Source organism: Ictidomys tridecemlineatus, chromosome 2 (assembly GCF_052094955.1).
Source record: "Ictidomys tridecemlineatus isolate mIctTri1 chromosome 2, mIctTri1.hap1, whole genome shotgun sequence".
Taxonomy (NCBI): domain Eukaryota; kingdom Metazoa; phylum Chordata; class Mammalia; order Rodentia; family Sciuridae; genus Ictidomys; species Ictidomys tridecemlineatus.
Window position 1 is genome coordinate 74055262 of NC_135478.1, and position 13957 is coordinate 74069218.

Consider the following 13957-nt stretch of genomic DNA (forward strand, 5'->3'; position numbering starts at 1 on the left):
ATCTAGGAATCACTTGGGGTGCTTATAAAAACACAGATTTCAGGGCCTCACTTTACACCTCTCAAATCATAAATCTTTAGGAATGGTTCTTGGGATTCTACAACACTCATCCTACAATCTTTCAAGGTTTTACAAACAAATTTAAGAAGCACTATTCTAAAATGAACTTCCAAAGTATCCTATTACCTTTTGGTATATAGGTTCAGACAGCTACTCAGCTTTGCCACATGCCAAGCCTTACGGTAGATGCCAGGCAGACAAAGACCTTTTTGAGGAGCTGACCATTTAAAAAGGAAGATAGGTATATGCAAATTGACAACTTCAAGACCCTTGTGATAGATCCTGTGAGATTTGGGACCATAGGTAAAGTGGGTTATAAAACAATATGCCCTGCAATATAAAAACACTCTACCCTGGACTGAGTTCAAGGAAGAACCTGGCTCTATGAGGCAAGTGAGGGCGATATATGAAGGATGAAGCTTTGTGGGACTGGAGTGGGGGCAAAAACAATTCTGCAGAGACATTGACTTTTAAGTTAAAGAACAGATACTACTCTGATGGGAGGGGTGGAGTGAGACATCAAGCCAGGGGAATAGGGGCTTTCTCAAGAATGAGGAATCAGTAACCCTATTTAGAGGCCAGATCACTCATAAGGGGTCTTGATCTTCAAATGAAGGAGCTCAAACTTTAACCAAATGGCAATGGGGAAACAAATGGAGCAGCTTAAATAGAAATAATAATTTTAAAGACATTTGGCAGCTCAGTGGTAGGGTGCATGAGTACCTGGGTTCAGTATCCCTAATATGACCCCCAAAAAAGGTATTTTTGGCAGCAGGCTAGAAGACAGGATGACAAAATTACATATATATGTTCATGTAAAAGCTTGTACACAAAAGTTCATAGCAGCAATACACATATAAAATCCAAAAAGGAAAACAAAAAAATGCAATCCAAATGCTTATCAACTGAAGAATAGAATGGATTATTTATCCATTGTGGTCTATCCATACAACAGGATATTATTTAGCCATAAAAAAGAACAAAGCACTGATGGATGCTACTACGGATGAATCCAGTCACAAAGGATATACTATATTGTGTGATTCCAAGTACATGAAATGTCCATAATAAGTAAATCTATGGAGATAGAAAAAAGACTAGGGCAAAGAGAAAATGACCAATGGAGATGAGGCAGGAGGATCTCAAGTTTGAGGCCAGCAAGGGCAACTTAGCATGACCTTATCACCAACAACAAAAGGGGTTGGAGATGTAGTTCAGTGGTAGAGTGCTTGTCTAGCATATGCATATTTTAAAACTGATAGTGGCATATACTAAATATACTAAAAAGTGAATGAAATGTACATTTTAATGGATAAATTGTATCTTATGTTGTTTACCTCAAAAAATGCTACCAAGAAAAAAACTGACTATGCAATATTTATGCTTCAGATTTCAGTTCTAGACTAAACCTGTAGCCACCAACACTGATGTTCTTGCCATTCGCAAAGCTGAGAGTATAAGTTTCATACCTGTACTCAATTTTGGTATATGGAAGTATTTTAGGGTAGAGTTTTGGGTCTGGCTTCTTTTATTTAGCTTTTCATAGATACATTTTATCCCACTGAGAAAATTCTTCTTTTATTCTTAGTTTGTTTGGTATTTTTACTATGAATGGCTGTAGAACTTTGCCAAATGCTTTTTCTACTCTATTGAAATAATCACGTGGGGTTTCCCTGCTTTAATCTAATAATATGGTGTATTACAATGATAAACTTAAATGTTGAACCGATCTTGCATTTCTGCGATAAATCTCACTTGGTCATGGTAAAAAAATTTTTTTTGATATATTATTATTTCATTGAGAGCTTCTGCATAAGGAATACTAATCTGTAGCTTTCTTTTCTGTATGGTGCTGGCGATTGAATTCGTGACCTTGCACTGTAATTTTCTTCTTTTTATTTTTTAGTAGCTGAGTATGGACAGCATGCTTTTATTTTATTTGTTTACTTTTATGAGGTGCTAAGGATTAAACTCAGTGCCCCACACATGCTAGGGCAAGCACTCTGCCACTGAGCCCCAGCCCCAGCACTACAATGTAATTTTCTTACATCTCTTGTTTGGTTTTATTTATCAGTGTTATATTGACCTTACAGAATGAGTTAGGATGTGATCTTCTCTTTGATTTTTAAAAATTTGGGAAGGACTGGTGCTAAATATTGTTTAAATATTTGGAAGAATTAACTAGTGAAGCCACCTGATAGGCTTTTTTTTTTTTTTTGCTGAAAACTTGTTGATTACTAATCCAACCTCTTTATAGTTGTTAATTTGTCTACTTAGTTTTTATTTACTCTTAGTTTTGACAGTCGGTGAATTTCTGGGAATTAGTACATATCATCTAGATTATCCTACTTGTAGGCATACAATTTTTCACAGCATTCCCTTTTAATCCTTTTTATTTTTGTACGGTCATGATTACTGTCTCCCCTTTTATTTATTTATTTTTTTGGGGGGTCACTCCAGATAACGTTTGTCAATTTGTTAATCTTTTTTAAGAACTAACTTTTTTTGCTCCACAAATCTTTGTTGTTTTTCTTCTTATTTTTGTTCTAGTATTTTCTTCCTCCAGCTTGTTTTGGATTTTGTTTGCTCTTCTTTTTCTACTTTCTTAAGTTGGAAAGTTAAGTAACTGCTCTAAGATCTTTCTTCTTATTTAAGGTAAGGGTTCAAGATATTACATGATAATTTTTTAGGAATTGCCATATTATTTCCCATAGCAGTTTTTTCATTTTACATTCTGCCATCAAGGCACATAAGGCTACCTCTTCCTCCACATCTTACTAATATTATTAACCTCCTTTTAGCGAATAGAAGCTGCAGATATGTAAAATGTTAGTTGCTCCTCAATAATTATTATGACTTTTCTTTATGCCCACTATAATACATTTGGCTCTTACTCCTCAATGAGCTGAAGATGACCGTTTAAAGTTATGTAAAATTTGTCCAAAAGGAACCTTCTAATGGCAGATCTTATTAATCTGTTCATCTACTACTTTATTACCTCTTTTGTAGAAACATTTTCTGAAAATGTTGCAGTTAGCTTCTTTTTGTTATTTTGTTGAGATGAAGGCTGATGTGATAAAACCAAGAACACAGAATTCTGATTACCTTCTTGTGTTCACTTCTACACATTTGTACCAAATATGATAGAATATCAGCTGCAAGCTGGGAAAAGCCTCTGTAACTAAAATCCTTTGTGAGGATACTTGGAATCTAAATTATGTTTTTTAGCAATATAAGGAATACATTTTAGAAATTTTCATTTTATATGGAATTAGAGCTTGCTCTCCAAAGTGGTATTTAGTATCACTTACAACTTGAATAAAACACTGAAAGAAATAGAGACAGACAGAAGGGGAGGAAATGGCAGAATATTACAATAGTTCAGATATGAAATGATGAAAGCACAAAGCACAATGGGAATGGGTAAATGCCATAAAAAATAAGTAAGAGATATAAGCATGATAATTATATATTCATTTTAAGTGAAATAAGTAATTTTTACTCTTAGTCCAGAAGATATTCTCAACAAAAGCATTTAAATTGGACTTATAAAAGTACTAGAATAGCTAAATAAAGTAGAAAGAATGGCTACTCTAGAAAGGTTAGAAACTTATTCCATCCAAATAATACTCTGCCAAGTTTAGATTGGACTTGAGAATGTATTCTTGAAATTCAGAATAAGACTCATTTTGGATGGCTATATGAAACAAGTTATGACAGTCTGGCACTTGGTTCAGCAATTGCTCATGCAGGACAAAAAACCAAAAATAAAAACCATATGATTACCTGATAGCCTTCCGTTTTCTTCTGACACCACTTCAACAAGGCATTCCTCTTTGATCCTCCATATTCTCTTGCCAATGCTGAGAGAGGGTCCTTCCTTTCTTCCCTGATAAGTGAAAATAAGAAACCCAAAATTTCATTATTATTTATTTGAGCACCAGAATAACAAAACAACATTAGTTTGCATTTTTGAACTGGATAAATGAACACATTGAGCAATACATCAATATTTCAACAGCAAAACATGTCTTTTCATTTCTTTGACTTTTATATCAATTTTTAGTTTGGTCCCACACAGACCCACAGCTGTCAGGGGTTTCTGCTTTCTGAAGGCTGGGACTCTACTCATCCCTCTAGCAAAGACTCGGTAGCAAATGAATTCACAATAGCAGAGATATATTCCAGGATGCTCAGAAGAGTGGGGGAAACATCTTGATTCTGCAGCATCTAAAATTGTCCAGGCTGTTTTTCATTCAGTATTTTAACCATTCATTTTTATGCTTTGGTTTATTTTACTCCATTTTTGTTTCTAAACTTTTATGTCCTTAATCATCTCATCGTTTTTTAAAAAATCACTTACTGTAAATACAAAAGGCAAGCCTAAACAAGGTGGAGGTTTCTAAGACATAGCTCCAGTCTTTACAGAGCTTACAACTGAGGTAAGCAGATAGGATAAAAGATGGCAATAAACATTACAAACATTTATCACTTCCATAAAATATCTCAGGTGTGTTTACTGCCATGTTGCATTTTTTTTCTTGTTTTATTTTTTTGTTTGTTTTGTTTTGTTTTGTTTGTTTGTTTGTTTTGAGATGATGTCAGGTTATGTTGTCCAGACTGGTCTCAAACTCTTGGGCTCAAATGATCCTTCTGTAGTATACAGGTCTGCACCACCACACTCGGCAAGTTGTATACTCTTTATTGTCTGTAGACAATTACCATTCTGTGTTGCATAGAAAATTTAACTTTCCTATGAACTCATTCAATGTCACCTTATAGAGAAAATTCATCCAATGTCACCTTACAGAACATCACTGTGCCAGTGCTGGGCAACTAATGGTGAACACAGAATCCCTGCCACTTCAAGAAACTTGAGCTTACTATACAATGCACATATTATAGAAACTCACAGGGAAAATTCAATGGCTGGGATTGGGGATATAAGCTTGGGGTAGAGCTCTTCCCTAGCACGCATAAGGCCCTGAGTTTGATTCCCAGCAACCCTCTCCCCCCCCCCCCAAAAAAAAAGCAGTGGCTTTATTTAATTCATTTAAATAAATTCTAGTAAGGCACATTTGGCATTGTTAATTGCTTTGTAGGTACAATAAATATCTTGCCCCAGACTAGATGATGAAATAAAAAAGGTTCTGTAATCACCCCTGGTGATGGGACTGGGGAGGCATATAACCCTATTCTATACCAAATTCTTCCTTGTAGTAGCTATTCTAGAAGTAGAACAGAATACTAAGGAATATCTGGGAAAAGAGGGCTTTGTAACATACTCTTTAACAAGTAGCCTGTTCTTAAAAGATTGATCAATTTTTATATGATTTAAGCAAAGACTCTAGCCAAATGCCCCAGGAATTCAGTACCCGAATAATGTTAGCATTATTCAGCATTTTTATCCTGTCAGCATTCATCTTTTATCGTATGTTGCAAAATCAAAGAGGACATGTTTAGAATTGAAGCTCTTCCAAAAGAAAGGTGCATTGAAATAGTACCAATTTTTATTTACTTTAGAACCAAAAGTAAAACACCAAGGTTTTATTCAATGCACAGTTAGATTGCTGCCATAAATATAAACACTTATGTTTGTGTGCTAGTCCACTAGATTCCTGATTTGGTTTAAAAGATTCAAAGAAGTCTATATAATATCAATGAACATAGGGAAAGAAAATAAAATTAAAAGATGTAATCTGGGCACGGTGGCACATGTCTGTAATCTCAACAATTTGGGAGGCTGAGGCAGGAGGACTACAAGTTTTGGGGTTTTTTTTCCTTTTTGGTACTAAGGATTGAACTCAGGGGCACTCAATCACTGAACAACATCCCCAGCCCTATTTTGTATTTTATTTAGAGACAGGTCTCATTGAGTTGCTTAGTGCCTCGTCATTGCTGAGGCTGGCCTTGAACTCAGGATTCTCCTACCTCAGTTTCCCAAACCGGTGGGATTATAGGTGTGCGCTACTACTCACCAAGTCCTAGGATTGCAAGTTTGAGGCTAGTTTCAGCAATTTAGTAAGGCCCTATCTTAAAATAAAAAGGGCTGGGGATAGAGCTCAGTGGTAGAGTGTCCTGGGCTCCATTCCCAATATCAATCAATCAATCAATCAATCAATATTACAATAAATATGGAAGGCTTACTCTGGATAACATGGTTGAAGTAAACTTTATTTTAGAAACAGCTTAAAAAACATCAGAGTAAATTCTGTGGACATAAGGAGAAGCTGCAGAAAAGAACCTCCTGAAGCTAGAGGGCTAGCTCTTGTCACTTCTTCAATCTAAGTAAGATGAGGAAACTAAGGCCAGAAAAAAACTTAAAGCCTTGCAAAGAGCACAGTTTGTAAGTGGGGAATCCAACAGAAGTGGCTGTTGTTTGTTCCAAGCCCAGGTTCCCTCTGTACAAGCACAGTGAGAGTTCCCATAACTTAGGACACAAAGCGAAAGCACTGAAAGTCACTTCCCTGCATAGCCAGGGTGCCCTGAGCTTCTTCTTCATCACTGCACTGCCTATTTGCTTGTAAGATGCAGGGCTTATAGGACCACTTTTCTCAGAGATTGGCCCCCCTTGGAGGTAAGGCTTTAAAAGTAAGCTCATAACTAGAGTCTGAGAGGCTAAATATTGCATTTTATCCTTAACCCTGTAAATTAATATGCAGCTAAATTCCTCAAACCCTTTCCTATTCCTCTGCCTATTCTTGATACTTGTCAACAGTTTTTCCTCATTCCTATGAACAATGTGTGCTCAATTTCTGACATTTATCTTTTTCCTGTAAGGTCTTACTACCTCTTAGGCCAAGGAGATATCTAACATAAGCAAACTAAGAAAACAAATATAAACTTGCATATTCGTGTATTGCCTATCAACTACTTAGCATCATGCTTCCTGATTTCCATCTAAACAATTACAGCCACCTCTGGCATCTCCCATTTTTGCATTTCTTTGAAAAAAATCTGTTGCTGAGGTCATCTTTCCCTTTGAAAAAACTCCTGGGGCCTAACCTTCTCTTCAGCAATTTTCCACTGTTGTCTCTGTTGCTAAGACTTAATGACTGTGTCCTGCAATACTACAATATCATTTTAGCTATTTTCCCTTTTATCCAGAATAAAAGAATCCTTTAATCATCTTCTCACACAAATTAACTTACCCTGCTTTATAACTTCTACTATATCAAAAAGTGACTCAATTTAACTTTAAAGAGGTTCCTCTATCACCTAGCCATACCCTAGTTATTCAATCTTGTTTTCTATTACCCCATGATATGGTTGGGATACTTTACTCTGGTCTTTTGTATCAGTACCCTAAATCTGTTTGCCTGACTTGCTTATTCATCCCTTTGGTATATTCACTCAAGTTACTCAACTTACCAATAATGTCCCAACTATAACCTTCAAAGCCCCATTCAAATTCTACCCTTCTATGAAGCCTTCTCTAACACTACCAAGGTTCAAATTTCAAAATGCAGGTTGAACATTCCTTATCTGAAATACCTGAGGCCAAAATATTTCAGATTTCAGAGTTTTTAGATTATGGAATATTTGCATAAAGGCTCAACCTTGAGCATCTCTAATCCCAAAATCCAAACTCCAAAACTTTTGGGGCATGATGTCAGTACTCAAAAAGTTTTGCATTTCAGATTTCAGACTAGGGATGCTCAACCTGTACCTACTTTTACACTCAATCATTCTCTATTTAAAAAGAAAAACAAAGGGCTGGGGATGTGGCTCAAGCGGTATCGCGCTCGCGTCCCATACGTGCGGCCCAGGTTCAATCCTCAGCACCACATACAAAACAAAGATGTTGTGTCTGCCGAAAACTAAAAAATAAATATTAAAAAATTCTCTCTCTCTCTCTTAAAAAAAAAATTAAAAAAAAATAGAACAAATTCAGGTGCTCAGATGGCATTATTTTATAAGCTGATCTGAAAGGCTAGGAAAGGTACACATGAAATGTACCAACACTAACTATTCTCTACCTTATCCGACTGCGGGTCGTGGGGGTCACAGATGCGGTAGGAGAAGAGGACAGGGACAGCTGTGGTGATGTTGTTCCCATAGCCATAAGAGAGGCTGGTGATGCTCCCTCAGGTGCAGAAATGTCCCGTTTCATTTCTTCACTACTTCTTCGAGATACTGAGTATGAGAAACAGTAATTAAGCATATTAGAGCAAAAACATTTTAGATTGTATTCTTGAGATTTTTGCTTTGAAGAGTCCAAAAAGAACAGATACTACTTTATCTTATTGATTTTTTAAATTTTTTATTAAAAAAAAAATCTGTGAAAAGTACAGTAGTTGAAATATGTATGGAATCCCATTTTCCCTGGACAAGAAGTATCTTACCATTGCTCTACTAAGCAAGTATCATAGTGAGTACTATATATAGTCAGCTTAATTACAAATATAATTAAAAAACCAGAGCAATACTTGCAACTACTCAATCCTGCCCAATACCCAGGATGTATGAAAATCAATACATTCTTTCTGAACTTAGCCAAAAACACTATTCAGAGGACAGAAAGGAAAGATGCTTGTTTATAAGACTATATGTAATTCTAGGTCAGGCCCAATTTAAAAAAAAAAAAAAAAAAACCAATGTGACAAACAGAAAACCAAAAGGTATTGGGTCAATTACTGAGAAATGGCCACAATCTTCTGAAAAGTCCTATTTTGAGAGTCTGACATAGTAAGGCACTGCACCTTGTTAGAATTATGAAAGTTCTGGGGATTGTTAAGTGGAAGCAGCCCTTTGGCTTCTGATACAGCTGCAACAAAAGCCACTGTCTACCAGGGTGGCACTGGGCACAACACTGGCACTGCTGGATGCTGAGGATACCAGGCTGAGCACAGTGACAAGTGAAGCACCCAAGTCCCTGACCTCAGACAGTCCTCTTTAACCTCAGAAGAGGATGGGGCCACAAGAGCCATTAACTGTAACATTCCTGAGCTAATTTTAATGCAAGCAATGTTAAAAAACAGTCATATTTTCCTCACAATTTGTAAAAACTGTCCTTCTTTTATTAAACAACACTTTTATTGATAATTTTAAGATAACCACAGCAGCATATAATTCTGCATTAATAAAGCTATCCTCTTAAACATCCGAAGGGGACAGATGCTTTCTACTATTATATGATTTTAGGATAAAATGCTTATATATTTCTGGCATAATATTATAATTACTCATTTTCCCCCAGCTCTTTTTATCTCTTAAACCAGTAGCTTCTTTTAAGTGGTATGCTAGGAAACCGAAAGAGAAAACCTCTCAAAATTTTCCATAAAATAGAGAAACAGATTGTGAAAGAATCTGAAGAATTCTGTTATAAGAAAAACATACAGAAAAAGGCCTTGGGATAGTAATATTAGCTGATCGCAGAACTTTCCTACTAGTTTAACAACTTAGCTATGGTGTAATGAGAACTATACAAAGTCCTGATCCACATGTCATATTAAGAGGGAGGGAGGGGCTGTGACTCAGTGGTAAAGCACCTGCCTCACACATGTGAGGTACTGGGTTCCATCCTCAGCACCACATAAAGAAAATAAATAAAGTAAGATATTGTGTCCATCTACAACTAAAAAAATATTAAAAAAAAAAAAGAGGGAGGGAGGGAAGAAGGAAGCTGTACAAAGCTCACTTCATATACAAGGAGGGCATTAACTGTACTGAGGCAGAGTTATAGGAATTTCTTCTTTTATGGTCCCATTTTTATAGTCGAGCTATTAAGTGTTAAGGCCATGAGGAAAAATAATATAAACAATTGATAAACGGGAGAGTTAGGTTCAGATGGCAAATAAAGACCATCAAATTCATCATTTTTTGGTTTTACCACACTGGAAAGCTTAGCTTCCAAAAAAATTTTGGTGTACTTTGCAACTCTAGCAACTCTGCATGAAGCTATATTTTCAACATGTCATCTATTATACTATTAAATACTTCTGGGGAAGTCTTTTAAAAGAAAAATCAGATAAAAGTCATTACCTGAAATAGTCTTGGCACTTTCCATGGCGGGTACTCTTGGTAGAGAAGCAGGTCGGCTGGTTGAAGATGTTCTTAATAGATGTTCTGTAAAAGGGGAAAGGATCACAATAAACAAATCTGATGCTGAACATTGAAGTAACATAGGTATAAGGAAGAGTTTTAGTTCTCTAAAACTTGAAGTTCATTCTTCTTCCTAATCCAAAGCACTCCAACAATCTAAAATGTAGATAGGGAACATGGTAAATCATTAATTTCAATATTTTATTTCTAGGGATGACTCTCTATATAGATGAATGTTTCTAAGTCCTTGTCATTTACCTCTTCAATGTAATTCAACAAAAATTTACAGATTCCCTATCAGATCTAGGTCTAAGGCACAAACTAAATAAAACCTTGCCCTATGTGCCTATGATTAGTAGGGACACTATGTATATACACTATATGTATAGCCATAGACAAGTCTGGATAGGATAATCAGAATATCAGGATGGTAACGTGCTGTCAAACCACAGAGGGAAAAGCCATTCCTTTTGTTTTTAGCAGCAGAGAAGGCTTCAAAACATAATGGCATTAAGCTGGGCCTTATTAGTTGAGAAGGTTGGGGGACTATATTTCATCCAGATAAAAATCAGAGCAAAGGTATAAGTTAGAGAAAAAGCAAGCATCAATCAGAATCCTGAACCTTGGGGCTGGGGATGTGGCTCAAGCGGTAGCGCGCTCCCCTGATATGCGTGCGGCCCAGATTCGATCCTCAGCACCACATACCAACAAAGATGTTGTGTCCGCCGAGAACTAACAAATAAATATTAAAAAAAAAAAAAAAAGAATCCTGAACCTTGTCAACAGTTGGCATTTATCCTTACAGGAAGAACATACTATGCACAAAGTCTGACAGACAAAACAAAGTTAGCAGAACATGGAAATAGCAGAAACAGAAATCAACATTTTAAATTTAATCAAAACTTCCATTCTACAATTTTGAAACTAGGGGATTATTTCCCTAAAAATCTTAGTCTTCCAAAGAACAACACAGAAAATTAAGAAAGTGAAAACAAAGATCAAAAAGACAAATAGGGGTTGGGGTTATAGCTCAGCAGTAGAGCACTCGCCCCAGGTTCGATCCTCAGCATCACATATAAATAAATAAAATAAAGTTGTTGTGTCCAACTACAACTACAAAAAATAAATATATATATTTTAAAAAGACAGATAAATTGTATGCCTGTGTACTTGGGAGACTGAGGCAGGAGGATTGCAAATTCAAGGCCAGTCTGGGCAATTTAGTGAGATCCTGTCTCAAAACAAAAAAATAAAAAGAGCTGGAGATGTAGTTTAGTGGTAGAGAGCCCTTCCGCTCGATCACAGACAAACCAAAAACCTAGGTCATTATCCACATGGAAAGTGTGTCTAAGTTGCCTTATTCAATCTTTTCTCTTTTACTATATACTTTAAAGGCACATGATTTGGAACATGTTCACAAAATTTATTGTTGATATCTGTATCCAATGTAAATTCTAGTTCAGTCTTTTTTTACTGCATATCTGCTAAGGATCCATCCATGTCTGTTTCAATTTGGCAGATAGTCCCTGCCATAGTACAACGGCTAAACTTTCTAAAAATGTACTGGAAGTCCAAACAGGTTATTCTTGTGGTAGAGCTGGGGTATAGCTCAGTGGTTGAGGAGATGCTTAGCACACATGAGGCTCTGGGTTCCAAACCCAGTACACAGTCCCCCAAAACTACCTGAAATTTGCAACAGTCACAAAACAGTCTGCTGCCATTTATTTCATGAAGTATTTTCACTGAGAATCAAAGCTGCCCAGAGGCACTTGTCACAGTAAGAACACAGGACCATTTACTTCTGCAGTGAACAGACTGGTTTCTGTCTTCATGTCAAACTGTTAGTTTAGCTCTCTTCAGGAAATAAGATTAGTGCATTATATTTTACAGTAATAGATTCTATTCTATTGCCTTATGGAACTATTCTTATCTTAATTCATTTATTAAACAAAAATCATTTGGGTGTCCACTGTTTTCTAGGCACTGGACTGAGTGCAAAGATCAGAGAAAGGAAGAAAGGAAATAAGAAACTTGCCTTCTTGAACTTAAGTCTACAGACAAAGCCAGACATCTACAATTCATGAGGGATTTTAGGAACCCAGTGGATGACACAACTAGTCTTCAGGGAAGGTCCCGAAAGGCCTGCTCAGGAAATGACAGTGAAGTTGAAACCAGAAGGATAATTAATTGCATTTATAAAGGCAAAGGAGAGCTTGGAAGGGAAAGTGTTCCCAATTTACATGTTAAGGAAGACGGTGATCTTCTGAAGCCATGGGGAAGAACAGAGCAAGGTGAGGCTGCAAAGGCAATGGAAAGTCAAGCAGGTGAACTATGCGGAGTTTGGAGGAGACACTGAAGGTTTTATCAGGTTAGCAATGTTCTAGCTGCAGTGTATTAAAGAGGTTCATGCCAGATAATGTGTTAGATGGTACAGAAAACAGATGACAATGACTTGGACTTGGGTGACACAGTGAAGATGTAAGGTGAACAGATTAAAGAATTCTTTTAAAAGGTAGCAACAACAGACTTGCTATCTGAGTGGATGTGGAGGTAGGGAGGATGATGTTACTATACTAAGAAAAGATAGAAGTATTTTGGAAAAAGTAGAGGCAAACATGCTGCATTTGAGAACCTCTGAGATCTATAAGGAGAGATAAGGAGTTGGCAACCAGAGCAAGAGTTCCGAAGAAAAAAGTCTGAAGTAAATGTATAATATTGGAAATTATTAGCTAATAGCTGTTGAAGAGGGAGTGTACTTGGAGACACAAGGGTCAAAGGTCACCTTGGTGAGAGCAATTGGTGGAGACAGAAGATTAGCATGTGTTGAAGACTGAGTGGCAGATAGGAAAGATGTGATAAATTGTGCAACTGTAAGGGAGAAGGTATAATAGTGGATGACAAGAGGCAGATTTGGAGGTGGGGGGGAGACAAGGGATTGAACTCAGGGGCACTAGACCACTCAGCCACATCCCCAGCCCTACTTCGTATTTTACTCAGAGACAGGGTCTCACTAAGTTGCTTAGCACCTCACTTTTGCAGATGCTGGCTTTGAACTAGCAATTCTCCTGCCTCAGCCTCCTGAGCTGCTGGGATTATAGGTGTTTGACACCGCACCCAGCTACAGATTTTTTTTTTTTAATGTAGAAAAAATGTGAACATTTTAAAATGATGATAGCAAGGAGCCTGTTAAGATGGAAGATATAGAAGAAGGAAATAATCAATAATAGCATGAGCTAATAGCATCTCAGAAAGCTCAAGGGCGTAACCAGAGATATATTCTGTTTACTTCCAACAGATAGCTGGAGATAATATGAGTGGATAAGTCTGCTATTTAATTCTTATTTTAGAAATCATAGAAATAAATAGGTACAGTTGTCCCTTCCCTGTGTGTCAAGTCAAATTTATAGGCAAAATTATCAGGTTTAAAATAGGAGTCTTTGCCACACAAAGTGGCACATGCCTGTAATCCCAGCTACTCAGGAGCTAGGGCAGGAGGATCACAAACTCAAAGTCTGCCTGGACAATTTAGTGAGACTGTTAATAAAATAAAATGGCTGGGATGTAGTTCAGGGGCCCAATGCTCATGGGTTCAATCGCCAATACTCCCTGTCCTGAAAAAAGAGGTGCATTTGTCTATTTTTTAAAGTTAAACAAACATAGGAGTCTGGATATCTAACTTCTATATATAGAGGAAGAATTCCAATTGGAGCAATGGTCCTGCAGAAAACTGTAAAATCTTGAAAAACTATGAAAATCAATTGTCTAAAAGCACCAAAGAGAAACTAAAAGCAGACAGAAAATGAAGGAAGTATATACATGGAAGAAGGAAAATGCAGTGGATGAGTTCACTAAT

General features: G+C 36.7%; 1 protein-coding gene across 6 annotated transcripts in view; it reads right to left on the reverse strand.

Moving 5' to 3' along the window:
* Positions 1–13957, reverse strand: part of Specc1l (sperm antigen with calponin homology and coiled-coil domains 1 like) — a 144585-nt gene that overhangs the window by 38886 nt on the left and 91742 nt on the right. For all 6 annotated transcript variants that reach the window (XM_005334446.5, XM_021732631.3, XM_021732632.3 and 3 more), the window contains 3 exons: positions 10045–10128; positions 8040–8196; positions 3847–3949 (listed from right to left, as the gene is read on the reverse strand). In XM_005334446.5, coding sequence (XP_005334503.1) covers positions 3847–3949; positions 8040–8196; positions 10045–10128 — 344 coding nt within the window. The remainder of the gene's footprint in view (positions 1–3846; positions 3950–8039; positions 8197–10044; positions 10129–13957) is intronic.